Below are 19,551 nucleotides of genomic sequence, written 5' to 3'. Positions count from 1 at the left end.
TGCAATGCGGTTCCATCAGTTCTCATCATCTTTATCAAATCAATCAACCAAAAGGGTGGCCAAAAAGTGCCAAACAGGATTGCAACCCTCCCTTTCCTGGGCCTATCTCAAGCCCTCGAGTTGGCATGCGAAAGGAAGATTGCACGAATGGCATCGAAGGAGATAACGAACCGTCCTTCTTACTTTATACCCTTTGCTTGCCGAGCTGTTAAAGAAACATCGCCCAAACGAGACGGATGGAGAAAAAAGAAAAAAAAACCAAAAAACCAACGTCGGATGGCCATGCGGCAGCGGCTGAGTGACTGAAAGAACTGTGCCGCGCCGCTGTCGGCACGGGGGGCGGGCGAACCTGCCCGGCGATCGATCTGACAGGGTCCGGATGTTGTCGCCCTTAACCTGGCAGACCCTTTAGCGACAAAGACAATGATGAATAAAACAGTGTTGCTGGGCTAAAGCAAAGATGCACGTTAGGCGGAAATGTAATGAGTGTTGGGTCTTGCCCGGCTGACCGTGTTGGCGATAATACATTCCAAGTGATGAATGAAATCGAGGGAAACGTCTCGAGCATGCCTGAAAGAACCTTGAGAGGCTTCTTTGAGGCGCGATAACACCATCCACCTCACCTTCCCAGCTGCGGCTAGGCAAAGTCCACTTTCTTGTGCAAAGCTGCAGATCAGACCACTTTGGATATCATGCCATTGCCAATGCCATGCCGACCCGGCAGCAAAACAGCACCGGCGAGTTTTGCATCTGCAAGTACGTACAAGACACTACACATCGTCTCGGCTTTTCATACCTATGAGAATACCGTCAGTCGGATGCGGGCATTGTGTGCGTCCGGCTCATACACTAGGCGCTGAATCTTGATGGAACAGCCGAGATATCCGGCTCTTCTGTTGTTACGGGTCTCGGTGGTTCTCGGGTGGTGGTTGGCTTTTGGTGGCTCCAGTCAGTTTTCCACTTGTTACAGCAGTGGTCAAGGAGGTGAGCCACTTGGTGGGGTTTACTGGCACGACTGGGTCTAACCACCAAAGACTGTTCATGGAGTGACATGCTGTGTTGTGCTACTGGCAGCACCGAGGGAACCAGTGGAGGGTGCATGGGAGGAGAAAATTCAGCTGGTTTGCAGCGGGTCTCTACTGCATGGTAGGATCGTTAGTCAGACCTAGCCAAGTGGCAGCCTTGCTTCTCTCGTATTAGATGCGCTGAATGTCAAATCTGTTGGTGAAATCGCCACTTTTGGTATGCATTTACAAGTCTTGGCTGGTTACAAAATCACCGACCAGCAGGACCTTCCATTTCACTCTTCCAACAAGAAACACCTATGTACACTAAGTGCAGTGACAAAAAAGCCACCAACCAGGTGCATATGGTGGCGTTGAGGTTCAGAAGGGTGCATGCAGTGAGGTTATCGCCGCAGAGCGGTCTGACCGGCGCACCGGTAGATAGGAGACAGTCACATTGCAACCAGCTTGCAGTAGTGTGGCTCTATCACACAAAAAGTCTTCATCCTCCTTCAAGGCGGACCAGCCTTTGTGCCTTTCCAGAGATTGAGGCAAGAGCATCTCGAATTGGTTGGCGCAGTGGGCCCCTTCGTTCTGTGCACCAAGCGCCGCTTGTCGAATCGTGGGAAGGGTGGGTGGGTGAGTGGAAGCCGAAGGGCTCTGAATGCCGGACGGGCCCCGGAGGTGACGGCTGGCGATCTTGGCCCCACCGGGGAGAATCCCTGGTCCCGACCTCATCAGCCTTCTGACATCCCTGAACGACCTGTCGATGGTCTGGATGTCGTGACAGCGGGCTGGTCGACTCCATATTGCTGCCGACACGCCCCAAGGGCAGGGTATTTCGTACATAATAGTAACGCCTTTGTAGTATGGCATCGGCGCTTTTCCTCTGGTGTTTTCCACTTGCGAGTCCGAGAGCTGGATGTTGGACATTGTCTCTGCAGAATTTGAAGGATCATCCTGGGTTCCCATTACAAAAAGGAGGGGTCACGATGAGGGGCCCCTGATTTTGCCGATGCAATCCCCACCATGTATTGGGCCAACGTCCTGTCAACATCGTGATGCTGCTGTACAACACAGTGCAGGATATGCGGCGGAATTTCGACGACTTGTGTTCCCTTGAAGCCGATTGTTGAACTCATGCAAGTCGGTGCATGAGGGTATTATACGGGTTATGTAATCGTCGTCCATGACAGTTGGCGTGGAAGTCATTCCCACTCTGGTGCTGCAAGACTTGCTTCTAGGCGTAGGGGACCGTTGCTTGAGTGCCAGAGAATGGAGGTGAGGGTGCTACGTCCTTGTGCCGCCGGGAAATCTTGATGGTGGCGTCCTCTTATGTCGCCTGAGCTGTTCGTTGAGGACGGCATTGCTCCAGACAAGACACAACAACTGGCCCAGTTGTCTACCGGTAGAGAACTGCACCAATGGATGCAGCGTCCAGCGGCGGTTTGAAGAAGTAGCAAGGTCGATTCAGGACTAGACTCAGGAAGCCGAGTCTTTCCAAGTGTTGGATGCGGGACACCGGTCAGGAAAGCTGCTACTTGAATCGGGGACGAACTTTGGAGTTCAGGGCGGCACAACTTGAACCATCCGGCAGAACTCAAAAATGGCGTGTCGACGGAGTTATGAGCCGCCCTCAGCCTGATGCGTAGGCGTCCCCAAGGCCATGCAGGTTTTTGAACTTCCGTGCCAACGAGCGAGGCCAACTATCGAAGCCTTTCTTCTGCTCGTAGGTCAGTAACTGGGTTTGCATTCTGAGACGATACCAGAACCAAGCCCATCATACTTACCGGTGCCGGAGAAGGTCTCAACCCAACTGTTTGGGCAGCTTCATGAGCACATTATGGATGCTTTATCCCTATCAATGTCAAGGGCTCGTCATTGACGAGTCTTCGCAATGACGAGCCCTCGCATCAATGCCCCTTTCAAGCACACAATTTCAAGGTGAAGTGAACAGCAAAAACTTCACCGCCATTCTGCTGGGTTCCTGATAGGGCAAGTCGAAGCGTCAAAGTGGAAAGCATGGCACCTAATTGGTCAGTGTGTGGCGTGGGTGCTGGTAACAGAGTGTCACCGGAGGGGTGACAGAAAACTTCTCAATACCTACTGTATTGATGAAGGATGATGTGATTTTTTCATCACCTCGCTTGTCTTACCCCGATTGCGTCCCAAGCCCATCAAACTCCGGTCTAGGTAGTAGATACAGCTTACAGCCTCTCCAGGTTGTTGTTGACGGCAGTGAGTGGACTTTCTGAGCACGGCTGAGCAGCGTGGGGTGGTGCAAGGGTTTCCTCGGTGTTGCCCCGCGGCCAGCGCTTCCATTTGTTTTTCTCTCACTCACCGACCTCCCCATTGATGAATGAGTTCATCCCTCACATGGGACGCTAAGAGATCACCTGTTCTCGCATCACTGCGGGCAAGCGGCGCGGCGCGGCGAGTCGTCGTTGAGGAAAATCTGCGCCATCTAAAGCAAAATGTCTTCAAGAGGTTTGCGGTTGCGCTGAAGTGGATCGGTCACAGTCCAGACTCTTAAAGTCTTAATGATCTGTGCTGTTTGGGTGGATATACATACAACCCCACGCTTTTTGTGCGGGGGGTGGGGGGTTGACAACCCCGCGGTTGAGGATGGCTCGAGCTTTTTCTTGCAAAAGAACTTTGAGCAGGCAACACACCAGATCACCACCACCGCCGTCTGAGCTCAAGAAAGTATCGCCGGGCACAGCAACGGACCCGAGGCCTGGCTTAATACGAGCCCGCGTCAGTAAGCACAAAAGGGGATGCTCCGTACCTATGACATGTGCATATATCAAACACATCCACAAGGAGGGGCTGGGTGCGTCGACGCGAAATTCGAGACTGCAATGGAACGGGGGACAGAGTTTTCACCACACCTAGTAGTGCACAGTAGTGTACATGCAGTAGAGAGAGGCCCCTGGGATCGGAAAAGTCGAGCTTCTCGATGTTGCTCCAGAATCACCGATTTTGCGTGCCTGCCGAGACAAATCAACGACGTCATGGAGCAAGGGATTGGATAGAAAGCATGGGTCTTGTCAGAGACCATGCCTCTTCTGGCCTAGTGCTAGTGCCAATTGCGTGCGTTCTCTTGGCTCGCTTTTTTTTTGGGAGGAGCCCAGGAAGCCTGAGCTCCAGTTGCCGTGCTTGGCTCAGAGCACGAGGTGCCGAGCCCCTGCCTCCGTCTTGTCACCGCTTTCATCCGTGAACTCCGGGCCCGAATACCTTCACAGAAATGCCAAACCCCAAACCACCAAATCAAGGTTTTGCAGCTCACGAGACCTATGAACCGGGGGAGGGGGAGGGGGGGAAGACTACCCGTGTGGCATGAAGACGCAGGCCAATCTCTTCTACGAGCCGTCTGGGTCCTGCACTTTGCGAGTGAACGTGGGATGGTGAGTAATTGTGTGTCCAGCGAAATCTAGCATCGGGATTGTTGTTCCGAAGGGTCCTGGGAGTGTATGATGAGCGTTAACCAGCCTGCATACTGCCGGCCTGCCTGTAATAAATAGATGGCGATATCGATGGGTGGTACGACTGGGACAGAGCCCATGCCTCCGCCCGAAATCCGGATATCGTTTCGCGGTATTTGTATGTACACTCATAGAGAACTTGATGAAGCTTAGGTGAAGAAAAGCCCTTACGCGTATGTACAGAGTTCTCTCTTTCAATGTTCGACAGTGGCCTTTTCTTGTCCCCTTGGCGGCTAGTGTCAACTCCTCATGCGAGCAATGGTCTGGTCTTTTCAGCATGCAACTCAAAACTTGGAAAATCCCCTGTCGAGCTAAAAGACAAGCAATTTTAATCGGTGGGCAGACTGCCTACAGGGGCAGTCTTAGACACAATGAGGACCAATCCTTTCTCACCGGTGCGTGGTGGGGGATCATTGGGATGTGGCTCGGTCGACACTTTTTGCGACATCCACACCATCATTGACGCACAACAGTGTTCTAGCAAGGAACTTGCCGCGCCGAATACAGGAAGAATGGCACTCCAGTCCGTTGGCGGGCCAGGAGAAAGAGGGGAAGCTCGATCCCTTGGGCACAATATTTGGCAGCTGCAGACCGGACCTACCGAATTTCACGAGCCGTCATGCCATGCCCATGGCATTGCCAAAAATCCCATCCAGTTTGCTCCTACTACTGAAACCGGCAAGGCTTGCCCATTAGGACTGGGATATGAGTTAGGGGTCATTGTCAAGTAGAATGAGCTGGAGAGATGCCCGCTGTCGATCGAAGAGAGGGTCGGGGCAAGAACCTTCCCCACGGAGAAGGGGACCCTGACTGCCTAGATCTTGCTTCATGTCAGGTCTTTTATGACGAACGGAGGGGAAATGAAAGCTGCCATGAAGCTATCTTTTGGACGCTTTTCAGACCAATGCCCATGGTGTCCGGCATTGCCCACCATAGGTACACTCGTGCTCTTTTTCTAGCGCGACACGGTCGAGAGAGTACATGCCGTTTCAAGTGATTGAGTGATTGACATTACTATTTGGGGTGGGGGGTGAATATCCGACGAGGAGCCATCCGAAAAAGCGGCTTCCGATGTGTGCGGGAATATGTAGCAGCGGAAGATATGGGAGATTGAAACCACATATCAGAATCACTGACCCACCAATCTGTATCGTGTTCTGCTGAGGCGTTTTGGTTTGACGAGAAAGGAAAGACGGAAGAGCTACTGAATTTGATGAATTGATGGAGGTAAAGATAGAAGCGAAGCAGTTCCCCGTGCCCAGTGGACGAACCACTCGCCTTCTCACCTCGCATCTAGTTGAAGTAATGCATGAATGAAATGCAAAACATGTTTCCCGGCAGCCTGCGTAAAGGCTTTTGCCGTAGGAGTGCATCGGGATGTCATCGCGGGGATGGGGGTCGATGCTTTTGACAGGAGTTGGAGGTGGGAAATATCCTCCAAAAATCAAGATGGCACCGTGCGATGATTGCGAGCGCAGCACTGTCCGGGACAAAGTAGTTGGCCAAAGCTTGGGTAGCGCACATGTGGCTCAAGACATCATCCTCTTTGATTGGTCAATGGCTCACGATAAGAGAGACAACTTGGAAAATGAGCATTTGCCGTCACGGCAGGCAAGCCTCTCGCTTGGCAATAACGTTTGTAGGGTTCTCTGTTGTCTGGGGTGGCTTGCTCAATGGGTAATAACCCGACAGAGAGAGTACTCTGCGAAATCCATCACTCCTCGATTTACACTACACGTATACGTGTACATAAACATTCGTGGACTTCTTGTCTCATAAGCCATCTCACGAAGGATTATCACAAAGGCACACCGTACTGGCAAGTTTCTAGAACCATGCAGCGTTGGCCTGCCGTGTCTCAAATTTGCTGAAACAAATCCGCAGTCGGCATGGCATGGGTGTCGCAAAAGCCACAGCAAAATAGGAACCACTGCCCAGAACCAACACAAATAATTATTTGAGCATGTCCTGTGCCGCCACCGGCGTCAGTCAGGTGCTGTCCGCGCCGCCACCTGGTAATAACTACTGGACCGAAGCATCTAAATTTGTTGTTGGTGACTGAGTTCGGACTCCCATGGAAAACCGTTCAATTATCTTGCTGATGTTCTGGGTCGAATGCTGGATGTTCTCCATTGCTTGCCTTCCCCGCAAAACTCCAACTCTACCTACCCCGCCTTGACTGATGCAGAGCTGAGTTGTCGTCTTGCCATTCCTCCATCGCTCACACATACACTGCTACCGGTCCACTCTTGGTGCCCAAGCATTGCGAAAACCAAGTTCCTGATGGTATGATGGCAGTTCTAGGCTTTTGCTCACGGCTGGGGTTTTGCCATGGGATGAGGACTTTGTTCTTGCCCAGGGAATGCCATTGCATGTCTGCCTGACGTGAGATAAACAATGTAATAAGGCAGGCTGGATATTCTTTGTCCGTGCAGATGTGGGGCAGATGGCGAATGTCTGGACTGTTGGGGGATTGCAGCAGAGACAAGGTGTGACACGGGGGTGGGCGGCATGGGATGTATTATACACCGCAATACGAACGGATACGGGAATACAGGGTTCGGATGGGAGCTGCGATAAGAATTGGTCTTCGGTGAGAGCCTGGAGATATGCCAGTCTCTCCGGCAGAAATTACTCTGCTTTTTTTCCTGACCGATAATCAAGTTTCACTTATCGTTGCCAAGAGAACCATCTCGATGCACGGCATGGTGCTACAGAAGGAGGCTGCATTGGAGACGCGAGTTGTCTGGATGCAGCAGGTCAGTTCTGCAAGAGAAGGAATCTATCTGGACGATGGACGATCAACTTGGAAGCTGCTATGTTCGGGCAGCCGTGATGGAAAACAAATTTGATAGGAGGCGTGGGGGTAGGCTACACGGAAAATGGCAAGAGCCGCGGAGGTGCTTTGATAGTGGCATCCCCAACGTCAACAGCTCTGCCCTGGTTGAAGAGATTTTTTTCTTGGTCTGTTTGTCGAGGCTTGTGCCATCGCTTGCTTCAGATCCAGGCAATTGCCCAGGGTGCCAGGTGAGTTGGCCCATGCAAGACACAGGCCTCCCTGGCACCGGCTGACATCGTAAGAGGGTTTGTGTCGAGACCAAGCCGTTGTCTGTGCCAAGATGACACTCGAAGAACTATTTGTCTAGCCAATCACTGCACCTGAATTCATCGCAGGCTGATAGCCCAAGCCTTGGCATATTCTTGGGGAGTCAGAAGTCTCCGAGATCCAAGAAACAATCATCTCCCGCACTGTGCAGAGGGAAGAGGAGATTTTAATGATTGATGGTTATGACAACCTCGTCTTCTCCACCGGGGCCAATGCGCTATTGTTTCGAGGCCGCTTGATGTTGGAGAGCAGCGTTCTCAACACTACTCTAGAATCAGTCCTGTGGAGAGTTCAACCGACGCCGTGTTTACGTGGACGTAGATACTTGGACCGCTCGACCCCGTTGAGCCCCTCTCAGGTAGTTATGCACGGGGAGCTGACTCTTGGATGGCTACTGTATGCAACTCAACCTCCCGCATCGCCAACTAGGATCGAGATTCGGGCCGCGATGGAGATGGTGTTGACAGATCTTGCCAGCCTACCGACCAGTTGGGCTAGGGGTTCTTCATGGTCAGAGGAGGATGGAAGCGGGGAAAGTCTGGAGCAAAAGAATTAGCTGTTCAAAATACGACCTGCATCTCATCTTTGAACAACTCAACTCCAGACAGCTGCGCAGAAGTTGCAGGATGGCATCATGCTCCGGCTTCGTGGCGGGACCCTCGGTAGCAGAGGGTTTCGGTGAGTTGTGAAGTTGAAAAGAACGGAACAACTCCCAGGATTCAAGGGTCACAGTTGATTCCTGGGCCGTCACGCCGTCAAAGCCTCACCTGGTGGTCGAGACGATGAGGGGGAGGCGCATTGAGGGTTCGATGAGGGTTCTAAGTTACTGCGCAATCGCCGTGGTGGGGCTGTTTCCCGCTAAAAATATTTTCGTCAGGCCAGATGGGGGATTAGCGCCAGCCCGGCATCGTTAGGCAATGTTGGCTGTTGGCCAATCGCCGATTCGTCTCACATCAGAGCTGGTTTCTCCAACGTGGGCTGAGAGCCGTCTGTCGTTGGATGGGCCTAACTTTTGGGAATCGCATTTCGATTCGAACCCCCGCCTGCTGGACGGATACACGATGAATGACCGGACCACTGAAAGGTGCTCGTGGGCGATGCAACAGTCGCAAAGAACAATGCAAGAGACTCGATGTTGGGCTCCAGGTTGAAAGCTGGAGGAGCTCTCTTGAAGCCAGTATTTGCGGCGCGGTAGACATTCACGACATTATGTCCGAGAACCTTGACCTGGACCCCCACATCGCCTCTTCTGCCGTTTATGGAAACGCGTGTCCTGGACTCCCCTCGGTGAAACAATGACAAACAACAGCTGGAGATGCTGCTTTGGGGTAACCTGGAAGTCTAGGTGTTGATATATTTCACTCTGACAATGGCTGATGTTCATGAAAGAAGATAGGGCAAGCAACGGGCAAAAAGAATTTGTGCGAGACAAAATGCGGGCGTGGCTTGCAGCGCCTCGTGGGCCAGAAAGAAGAAACATTTGTCCAGTCATATAAATGCAAGGGTTACTGACCGATACGCCGTAAAACAAACAATTTGTTGGCATGAGGGCTCTGAGTGGCTGTAGCAAGCGCGAGCATTTCACCGACGTCATTGTACCGTACAGCATGAATGTATGCCAAGACCAACACAGGCGAGGTGACAAAGCATGGTTTCATCCCCCCACAGCGCTGTCGTTGACTTGTTGTCGGTGTTTGATGTTGGGCAACGGAGATGAGCTTCTCTTCTTGCCGCTGATGTCGATGGATGAACAACGTGAGCAATAGGCTCGAGGCAAACCCAGCGGTTGGCTGGGCCACCCTGCCCAAAGCAACATGGCAGTGTCCAGTCCATGTTTCATACTGGAGCTGTTGACAAGAGAGATGCCCGACTGTGGACGCTGGCACAATCCCATCAACCCGATTGGGATTGCAGCATTGCAGCATGGCATTATTCTAGAGGACTGCTTGATACTCTGTAGCGTAAATCCATGGATGTCTTATCTATCGACCTTGCCTAGTATAGGAGATAGTAGTAGGCGACCTGTCGGTCACGGTGAGAGCCCGTTGCATGCTTGAACTCTAATTCCGACGCCGTCTGTGCTCCCGCGAAGGCGAGTGTCGGCCGGCCGAAAGAAAGAAGAGAGGGATGAGGCAGTTTTATATCAACATGCTCACTGATGGGACGAATGTCTGAGGGTTTATCAGCAACCACCCATCTCTGATACGGCTGGCCGGCATCGGGAAGCTCCTGGACGCTCGGACTCTGGCTGTGAACGGCTGCTCACTCACACAGTGTACATGGCAGGGATGCTGGCCCTCGCACCGGGCAGCAGCTGCGAGTGGGCCAACTCGCCTCGCCATCGTCTCCACTCCCGCCAAAAATTGGAAAGGTTGCATCCCTGCAAGCGCAGGCCTAGAAGTATCCTGGTACCGGTGAGCCCCCCCAGCGTCAAACACCATTCCACTTCCCACTCACTCGGCCCACGCCTCCCTGGCCCCATTTGCATCCGGTCACTTTGACTTCCTTGTTAACGCTTACGATTACTCCTCCTTCACCATCGCCTCCCTCGTCCACCACAACCTCACCATCTCACCTCTCTCGCTCTCTTTTCCTCCTCTCTCTCCCCCTCCCATCTCTCCCTCCATCACGACCGCCCGCTCATGTCGCCCATACCACCCCTCTCTTCAATTCCTGCACTGTAGCGATCTGTGTCCCGACCAGAAACCATTTTCCGCCCACCGACCATTGCTCATTTCCAAGCCTGTACATTGGGCCACCTTGAGCGTCTTGGCTGGTTCGGGCCCAGCGCCATAGGTACGATCGACTTCCAGGTTGGTGGTTGTGGGTGTGTTTTCTTGGCCCACCCCCCCTGGTCACCTATCCCCCGTCCAGTCCACCCATTCCACAGCCCCGTCATTCAAAACTGGTGCAGTCCCGCTGCTCCAGTCCAACAGTCTCATTCCTCTCTCTCGCCGCAAACACCAGGCCTGTGTTTACTTTTGACAACATCCCAAGGCCTGCCGTTGCCTTCCTCTGTCCAAGGTGGCCTACTGACGACGATACAATACTAGTCGCCATCCTTACGAACGTGCCCCTTGCCTCCTGCACCAGCCATCCCCCATTGTCACCATCTCAACTTCGACCACTGTCCTCAAGTCGAACCCACGAGGCCGAATTCAACCTTTTGCCAGTACCGAGGGCTGGCATTTAAGGAGCCGGACTGCCGGAAACAGACCCAAGCCCGACGGCGGCCGTGTCCCGGACAGGCATTTTGCATTCAATTTAGCATTCAGCACACGCTCTCCCATCACCTGCCAGTTGCTTGCTATACCTACCACTGCTGGCCGCCCCCCCGTGTCGACCTTCCGACCCTCCGGTCGTTTCTTGCTTTTGTCAACAGCATCCGTTTTGCAAACCTGTGACAACCCAGGCAACCCGCGATATTGCCGACACCACCGACGATTAAACCATCCTCCTTTCTTCCCTGCACATTCCCGAGCGCCAGTTCCGTTGCTGAAATATTGCCGGAATTTCTTGCCTCCGCCGTTGGTTGTGATAAAGTGGTAAGTACTTGGGTGCCGGCGAGACAGAAATGCCGGTCGAAATCCCCCCGATCTGGTTTCGAGAACCTGAAAGAGAAAGAGTCGAGAACGCCATCGAGACCCGGACCAGCACACCATCTTCTGTCCACCTTGTCGGTGCTTGGGTTCTCATAGCCTTATCTACTGGTGCTATCAGACTGGTGTGCACAGATCGCTAACCTTATTTTGACGTTAGCCTTTTACTTTTCTTGCGGGTACCAGACCATTCTCTCGGCACCAGGAGCAGGCGATTTTGCCTTTTTGTCCAGGGACTGAACGGGCTTTCAAATCGTCATCCTTGCATCGGAGCATCATAGCACACAATGCCCTATACACCACCCAGTCACAGGTCGCCGGCCACATCGGTCCCGACGTCGCCGGACGGAAGTCGTAGGCCATCATTCCATCAACAAAGTCCCAGCTCACGCCCCGTCCTCCCTCGATCGGCCTCGTACCTGATGAAGCACCGCCGTACTCCCTCAGCGTCGGCTCAGCGTTCAACAACCGAACCTACACCGGAATCAACGTCCGAAGACCTGCAGAAGTTGGTTATCAGCACCAGTGTGCGGCAATCGCCACCGCCCATCACAGGTGACCGAAGAATGCCCAACGCCGCGATAATTTCCCCACCCGACTCATCGGACGACGATATGCCACAAGCCAGAAAGATCGAAAACCTCAAGGAGCTTCAGGATGTAGCCAGTCAGATTCCTCAGCAGCGGCCCAACTCCCCATCCAAGGGCACGGTCACGGATAACCAGGCGCCCGATGCTGGCGATTTGCTTGTTCTGCCGGCGCAGGTCAACGCTCTCGCTCAAGGCATGCATCATAGCTTCAGCACAAGCTCTCTCGACGGTCTACTTGGGTCAAATCGCCGTTTCTCTCACGCAAGATCTCAGACAGAGCCGCATATTACCATTAGCAAGTCGGCCAGCAGCTCGGCAACCGGTTCTGACGAAGAATCCGACAGTGAAATGCAGCGAAAGCCGCAGATGGTTCGAAAGAAGTCGGGTGAATTGGTTCGTCCGGCCCTGCGCCCGCCATCACGCCGACGGCCGTCCAGCATGCCTGGGACGCCCACGTTTTCCAAGGCTGTCCACTTTGACTCACATCTCGAGCACGTGAGGCACTTTCTACAGGTGGATCGTCCTCTGGCCGTCAGTGCAGGATCGTCCCCGATCGATCATTACGACAGTGACACCGAGTATCCGTTTTCTGGTGACAACAGAGCGGCTGTTCGGTCACCTCCTTTCGAATGGGAAATTACCATGCCGACCTTCCCTGTGGAGACCCCGGCACGCAAGTCCCAAACTGTTAGGCTGGAGCGGGTATGGCTGTCCAAGGACCAGAAGTGTCTGATCGGCTCAGTCGCCGTCGCGAACCTTGCTTTCCAGAAGAGTGTCGTTTGCAGATTCACGCTGGACTACTGGAAGACAACATCCGAGGTCGCCGCCGAGTACATCTCGGACATCCGGCCTGTTGATACACCGTACCCTCAGGATCGCTTCAATTTTACCATCAAGCTGTCGGATCTTGCCAACTTGGAATCCAAGACCTTATACTTCTGCATCAGATTCAGCTTCAACGGGCAAGAGCACTGGGACAACAACAACGGGACCAACTTCCAGGTCGACTTCCACAAGAAGATGCTTCCTCAAAACGGCAAGCAGGGAGTCATTGGTGCCGCCTCGCGTCCGCTCAACGGGCTTCCCAAGAGCAACCGACGGCCCAGCAGTGCTTTAGCACAGAAGCCAAAGGTGAAGCTGACTGGTACAGATGAATTTGGCGACGGCACGAAGATCAATTTCGACCAGTCCATTCATGACTTTCTTGGGGAGTCGCGCACCGGTGGCCTTCGTCTTAAGGGGGTGAAGAGCGCCGCCAACCTCCCCAGTGATAATTTGCCCAGTCGTCTCGCCCCTCCTAGTGGGCAGGCATTCGCCAACCGGTACGACTTTGGCGCCTCTCTTACCCTCGCCATCCAGACGGCCAAGGACACCATGGCCTCCAAGTCTGATGGCTTATACATGAAGCCACACTGGAGAGCCGTCCCCCAGATCAATACCGCAACCACCAAGCCTGCCGACGTGAAGCCTACAGACAAGGCTGAATCGTCGGCTCGGTCTGACAAGCCCGTCAAACCCGCGGCAGTTGTCACAGCTCCCCCGGTTGTGAAGCCCGCCACTGTGCCCGGCACCGACTCCCCTGGCACAAGCATCGCATCTGCCTCGTACGAGGAGCTGGTCAACAAATACTGCTTTGTACGTGTTTCTCGATAATCGCTGGCTTTGCCTTGAGTCTACTCAGGAGAGACCGGGAGGCAAGCCTTGATCAACAATACTTCACAGCAATGGAAGCTAACTCGTTTGTATCTAGTTTGGCACGAAGCAAAGCAGCCCCTTGTACAGTCATGACCCATCGAGGCCTGGCCGCTTTGATGGTGTCGATGACGGACTCCGGTCCAACAACAGCAGCGGCACATCAAGTTACGAAGGCAGTCCAGTTCAGATAGGCAACTATCATCACTCCCACAGTGGCACTCAACACCACTCCCTGCATCCCAAGGATTCAAATCCCTACTTCCAGCAGCACCCCTCATTTGTGGCCATGGGTGCTTCGCCGGCCGAGTCTCCCACCATGGGCTTTCCGACACAGAGAACGGATAGTACCCTAACGGGCCCGGCAGCGACTGCATCGGGACAGAAGAATGATCGTCCCTCTGGGACTTTTGCCTCCTTCGCCGGTACGTCGCCGAACGAATATCCCTATCAACAACAGATGCCCGATCGCTTTCCCTTCTTCGGGGCCGAGGCTCATTCAGCGACAGCTATCAGGGGTTAATCGTGGAGTCGACGGAGCACAATAGCACGGCTCAAATGCACGCGCTCCCTCTTGAGCTGCGCACGCTCGAGGAAACACGAGCTGAATGTACACGTTGTCAGGCAGAGCGAACACCGCCTGGTGAACCAACTCTTTTTTTTTGCTTTTTTCTTTCTACAGCTTTTTTTCCTTCTCTTTTCCTTGCACGGCGCTGTACTGCATAACTTGGCTGCTGGGCGTTCAATGGTTGCAATTTTTTTCTGGAGGCATAACGATGATACGAGACTCGGGTGTACGATATAACTTGGGCGTCCACGCGGGTCTTGGGTCCTTTTCTTTCCACTTCAGCTCCGGTACATTCGTGGAAGGGTTCAAAAAAAGGCGTTTTCTATTGTCCAACTCTGCATGGTCGCTTACATTTTGGAATTTCGGAGGCTGTCAGCAACATGTTTGGCGAGGGGTGTCGACGGTTGGCTTGGCTTGAGAGGCTGATGAGTTGTCCCCTGGCGGAGGGAAACGGGCATGGGGTCAGTTCGGTCTCGACGAGGTTGATGATGTCTTGTCCCTTGACGGATAGAGCGCACACATGTCTGGTTCTCTTGGAGGGGTTGATGGTTTGTCCCTTGATGGACGGGAATACGACCTGCGCAATGTCGTACGAGCATGTTTGGGAGCAGGCAGGAGGAGGGATCTCATATAGGGAAAACTTGAGCTCGGATAGAGCCGAGGGGAAACAGAACCAAGGGCGGGCTGGCGGATATTACGTTTTGGGGCAGGCTGGACCAGGTTGAGTCTGACGGATGTTGGGGGGTGGGAGGACAATACTGGACAGTTTACAGTGCTATCACAAACCTAGAGAGCCCAGCCCACCCCGCAGCAATACAATTATCATGTATTCCCACAACAGACTGCCGTGACCGTTTCACTTCTCTATACTTTGGGACCATAGCGTAGATAGCGTGCACGACAGGATGGACGGACAGGGAAAAGGGCAAAGGGCACGATAATATGACATGCCTGAAAACTAAATGAGTGCTAGTGGTGCTGTGGTGCTGTGACATGAATGACGGGGGACTCTTGAGGTTGAGGGCGGGGTCGGGTGGCGGCTGTGGTCCACCTGCTGGACTGGCGCTGATTGTTTATTATCAGCGCTAACGAGTTATCGCTTAGCGGGGTGGTTCCAGCCGACCCGATCGATTTGGATCTCGTTATCTGAAACATTGACAAGCAATTGACGTTTCCCTAGCAAGGTGCTGGCATCATCCAACAATTCTTGCTGCGCCCAAGGAAGTTGGCAAACGAGTCCTTCGACATGAGGGTGTGGCATCGGTGGCCCTGGTGCGGTGATGCGCTCTCGTGGGGGAGTTGGCCAGCTCATTGGCCTGGAGAAGGCGTGACCAGCGAACTGATTTCCGACTTGCAGCGCAGATCATCCCTCCCAACGCCAGCACGGCTGCCCCTCGGAGGGCAGACAATGAGGTGGTTCCCGACCGGCGGATAGCTTTGAGACGCTCCAAACTTCCCAGATCATTGCTGTCTCTGATGACGGATGATGGATGAACTTTACAACATGCATGAAAAACAGCTGCTTGCTGGGCGAGGGTCCTTGGCCCACTGGGGATGGAGTTCGCTGCGAATCAAATTTCGTTTCTCCAGCTTCCCCCAGTGGCTCCCCAAGTGGCTCCCCAAGTGGCTTGCAGGCCGGGGCGCGCTATCGAAAGGTGAAGTCGGCGACTGATTGGCAGCCACCATGCGGCCCGCTGGGGGAAAATTGAGACATCCATCGACATGCGTTCGGGTTTCCACTTTCTAGCCCAGGAGCCCTCACCCAGCCCAGCCAGACCAGGTGGGTTTTTCATCATGCATCCTCACCTCGATCTCTCCTGAACCTCTCTTGAACTGCGGCGCTTGCAACACCACCATGTCCCCGCGCCCTGCTCCAGACGAGTCGCCTTCACTGTTGACTCCCGCCGTAACTCACACCGCATGACGATGGACATGAGTGTGCAAGCGCTTCTCAGTCTAGCCAGGCGTGCCATAACCTTCCCCCAGATCGTGAGCACTCATCCACCTGTCTTCAACAGCCCTCAGCACCACTGACGCGTTTTGGCTTTCCGGCCCGCAGGATGAGAATGACGACCCAAGAATCGGCGCTGGCCGCAACGACACTGACGGCGGTGGCACCCTCACTGGTCAACTCATAGGTGCCGGTTCAGACGAGGCGCAATCGGCCTCCCTCAAGTCGTTGGGGTCCACCTTTGCGCCCGTTCTCATCTACTCGGCCATCTGTTTCGCCATATTTTTCGTCTTCCGTCGGAAATGCCCACGGGTTTATGCGCCGAGGACCATTCCGTCCCTGCGATCACCAGAGTAAGGGCTCTGTCCCACGGCAGCTTGTCGTCGGTCTGGCTAATGAGACACCTGCAGGCACCCGACTCCCCCGCTTCCTGATGGCTGGTTCGACTGGATCAGACCCTTCTTCGCCATTGATGACCGGTACATCATCAACAACTGCTCCGTCGACGGCTTCTTCTTTCTCCGCTTCCTTCGTGTTCTCTCCGTCATCTGTCTCGTTGGCGGCTGCGTTTCGTGGCCCATCCTGCTCCCCATCCACAGCACCGGGACTTTTGGCCAGTCTCAGCTTGACAAACTTACCATCGGTAACGTGATTATCGCCAACAAATTCTACGCCCATGTCGCCGTTGCTTGGTGCTTCTTCGGTGCGTGAGCCAGCCGTGAGGCTTGTTTATCCCCTCTTGTGTTCCCGTGGTGCTGATCTGTGTGTCAGGATTTGTGCTGTTTATGGTGGTCCGGGAGTGTGTATACTACATCAACGTTCGACAAGCCTATCTTCTCTCGCCCAACTACTCCAAACGTCTTTCGTCGCGGACCGTCCTGTTCACGTGCATACCGAAGCCATACCTCGAAGAGGCCAAGCTGCGCAAGCTCTTTGGTGACTCAGCAAGGAACATATGGATCCCTCGCAATATTGGCGCCTTGCGTGCCAAGATCTCAGATCGAGAGGATTCCGCAGAACTGCTCGAGGAGGCCGAGATCCGCCTCATTCGGATGGCGAACCGCTCGCGAAGGAAGTTTTGGAAGGCCCAGGGCGGCGTTTCGCAAGGGCACACAGCAGGGCAGACGTCGTTGGCAAAGACATTGACACCAGCTTCGTTCACGACGTCAGGGGACTCGCCATCCCAGAAGGATGCTGAAAAGGGAGGACCGCTCGACTCCACGATACAGTTTGCTGAGCATCAACTCTCGGTACTAGACAGCCCCACCTTCGACAAACCTGTTGACCCCGAGTACACCCACCCTTACGGCCTGGATCCGTCACTACCGGACGTGAGAGGCTCGGTGGCTTCTCTCTGGATCCCGGCAAAGGATCGACCAACTCACCGGCCGCTTCGGAATTTCTTCCGCAGTGTCGACACCATCCGATGGACAAGGGCGCGGCTAAAATTGATCAACAAGGACATTTGGAAACTGAGGCGGGCGTACCGTGGGGGCGACGGAGAGCCGCTGAACTCGGCATTTATCGAGTTCGACTCGCAGGCCAGCGCGCAGGTGGCCTTTCAGATTCTGGCGCACCACCAGCCGTTGCACATGTCGCCGCGTTATATTGGACTTCAGCCAGACGAGGTCATATGGAGCTCGTTGCGTATCCGGTGGTGGGAACACATCATGCGACGCTTCTTTATGAAAGGCGTCATTGCTTTTGCCATCATCTTTTGGTCCATCCCCTCCCTTCTCGTCGGCACCATCTCGCAAATCGAGTTTCTCAGCAAGGAAGTCTTCTTTCTCAAGTGGCTGGTGCACCTCCCTTCGGTCATCTTGGGTGTGATACAAGGTTTGCTTCCAGCGCTCGCACTGTCGTGGCTAATGGCTGCCGTGCCATGGATGCTCAGGAGCTGTGCGCGTGTTGCGGGAGTGCCCTCTCATGGGTTAGTCGAGCTCTACGTCCAGAACGCCTACTTCTTCTTCCAGGTAGTGCAGGTTTTCCTCATTACGACACTCTCGTCGGCCATTTCGGCTGCCTTTTCCCAAGTTCTACAAGAACCCTTCAAGGCTAAGGATCTCCTGGCCGCCAACCTCCCCAAGGCGTCCAACTTCTACCTCTCGTATATCTTGGTCATTTGCTTGGGTGCAGGCTCTTCGAGACTGCTCAACCTTGGTGACCTGATTCTGCATCAAGTCATTGCCAAGTTCACCGTCAAGCCACGAAGGCAGTACCACAGATGGCGCAGACTCAACCGAGTGTACTGGGGAGCCGAATTTCCGCGCTTCACAAACCTGGGTGTAATCGGTAAGTGACCTCATGGCTTTACATGGCTGTGCACCGCTAACAACCATGACTTGTTACAGCTCTCAGCTACACCTGTATTGCTCCCCTCGTTCTCATCTTCGCGGGTTTCGGCATGATGTTTGTCAGCTACGTCTACCGCTACATGATCATCTTCGTGTTTGACTCTCATCACGACACCAAAGGTCTCTTTTATCCACGCGCCTTGATGCACTTGCTTGCAGGGTTGTATGTGGCTGAGATCTGTCTGATTGGCCTCTTTGCTCTCAAAGTAGCGACAGGACCCATGATGCTGATGCTCGTGTTTCTCATCTTTACCGGTCTTGTGCACCTTTCGCTGAGCTCGGCTCTCACGCCGCTCCTGTACAACCTACCCAGAACGCTCGCCCTGGAGAAGGACACTGGCGAGCAAATAGCACGAGATGAGACTCCTGACGAGCCCACTGGTGGCGGTGGATCACAGCAGCAGCACCAACAACCGGCAGGCCTCGCCTCGGACTATTACAACATGGATGAAGATTTTGGCGACGATGCAAACCTCGCGCCAAACCACGACCTGGACACAGATGTGCAACTTCGTGGCCTGGAGGGCAGCAGCAGCCTCAAATACATGATTCAAGAGTTCGTCACCTCGGCAATCAAGGGCAAGTTCGGCAAAAATGCCACCACAAAGGAATCCGGACTGACTCGCATTCTGACCTATATCAAAATCATGATCACGCCAGATCCAAATAAGACGCCCAATTTCATCATGACCTTCTTCCACCCCGAAGTCTATCAAGATTTCCGAAAGCTCCAGCCAACCATCAACCCCGAACCCTGCGACTATGAACTGCCAGAAGATTATACCCACAAAGCGTACTGGCCACCAGAGATGTGGCAGCCAGCACCGAAGTTGTGGATTCCCAAGGACGATGCTAGAGTCAGCCGGCAAGAGGTGGCGCACACCAAGGATTCCATCTTTATATCTGACCAAGGTTGTTGGCTAAACGAGAAGGGGAGGATAGAGTGTGACTTTGAACGGTCGCCTTTGCATGAACCGAGGATACTCTATTAATACTTAATTCTTCACAATGAAATACCAAACCACATCTGTGGATGGCCATGTGCCTTCTTGCCAGGTCCTGCGTCTGCCTCATGGGGAGGGGCGTATTCGCTTACGTCATTTACTCTGGGATCCAGGCGGTGTGTTTGATGAGACACTCCTTGTCAATGATGCCATGTCCCATGCAGCCAACTAGATAGCTCACGAAATCGCCAACAGTGC

General features: G+C 53.8%; 3 protein-coding genes across 3 annotated transcripts; all 3 read left to right on the top strand.

The window, feature by feature from the left end:
* Positions 1-7,282: 7,282 nt before the first annotated feature.
* Positions 7,283-7,635, top strand: QC764_704980 (uncharacterized protein; the record flags this gene model as incomplete). The annotated part of the gene is made up of 2 exons (XM_062950159.1): positions 7,283-7,516; positions 7,573-7,635. 2 exons carry the CDS (start codon positions 7,283-7,285, stop codon positions 7,633-7,635), a joined length of 297 nt encoding a protein of 98 aa, XP_062795761.1.
* Positions 7,636-10,503: 2,868 nt separating this feature from the next.
* QC764_704990 (uncharacterized protein) lies at positions 10,504-15,000 on the top strand. The gene is made up of 2 exons (XM_062950160.1): positions 10,504-13,419; positions 13,535-15,000. Exons 1-2 carry the CDS (start codon positions 11,482-11,484, stop codon positions 13,997-13,999), a joined length of 2,403 nt encoding a protein of 800 aa, XP_062795760.1. The 5' UTR covers positions 10,504-11,481; the 3' UTR covers positions 14,000-15,000.
* A 756-nt stretch (positions 15,001-15,756) lies between these two features.
* QC764_705000 (uncharacterized protein) lies at positions 15,757-19,411 on the top strand. The gene is made up of 5 exons (XM_062950161.1): positions 15,757-16,033; positions 16,104-16,348; positions 16,406-16,698; positions 16,767-18,287; positions 18,347-19,411. Exons 1-5 carry the CDS (start codon positions 15,965-15,967, stop codon positions 19,339-19,341), a joined length of 3,123 nt encoding a protein of 1,040 aa, XP_062795759.1. The 5' UTR covers positions 15,757-15,964; the 3' UTR covers positions 19,342-19,411.
* The last annotated feature ends 140 nt before the right edge of the window (positions 19,412-19,551 follow it).

This window comes from Podospora pseudoanserina (genome assembly GCF_035222485.1).
Source record: "Podospora pseudoanserina strain CBS 124.78 chromosome 7 map unlocalized CBS124.78p_7.2, whole genome shotgun sequence".
NCBI lineage: Eukaryota > Fungi > Ascomycota > Sordariomycetes > Sordariales > Podosporaceae > Podospora > Podospora pseudoanserina.
This window is presented reverse-complemented; position numbering and strand designations above follow the sequence as displayed.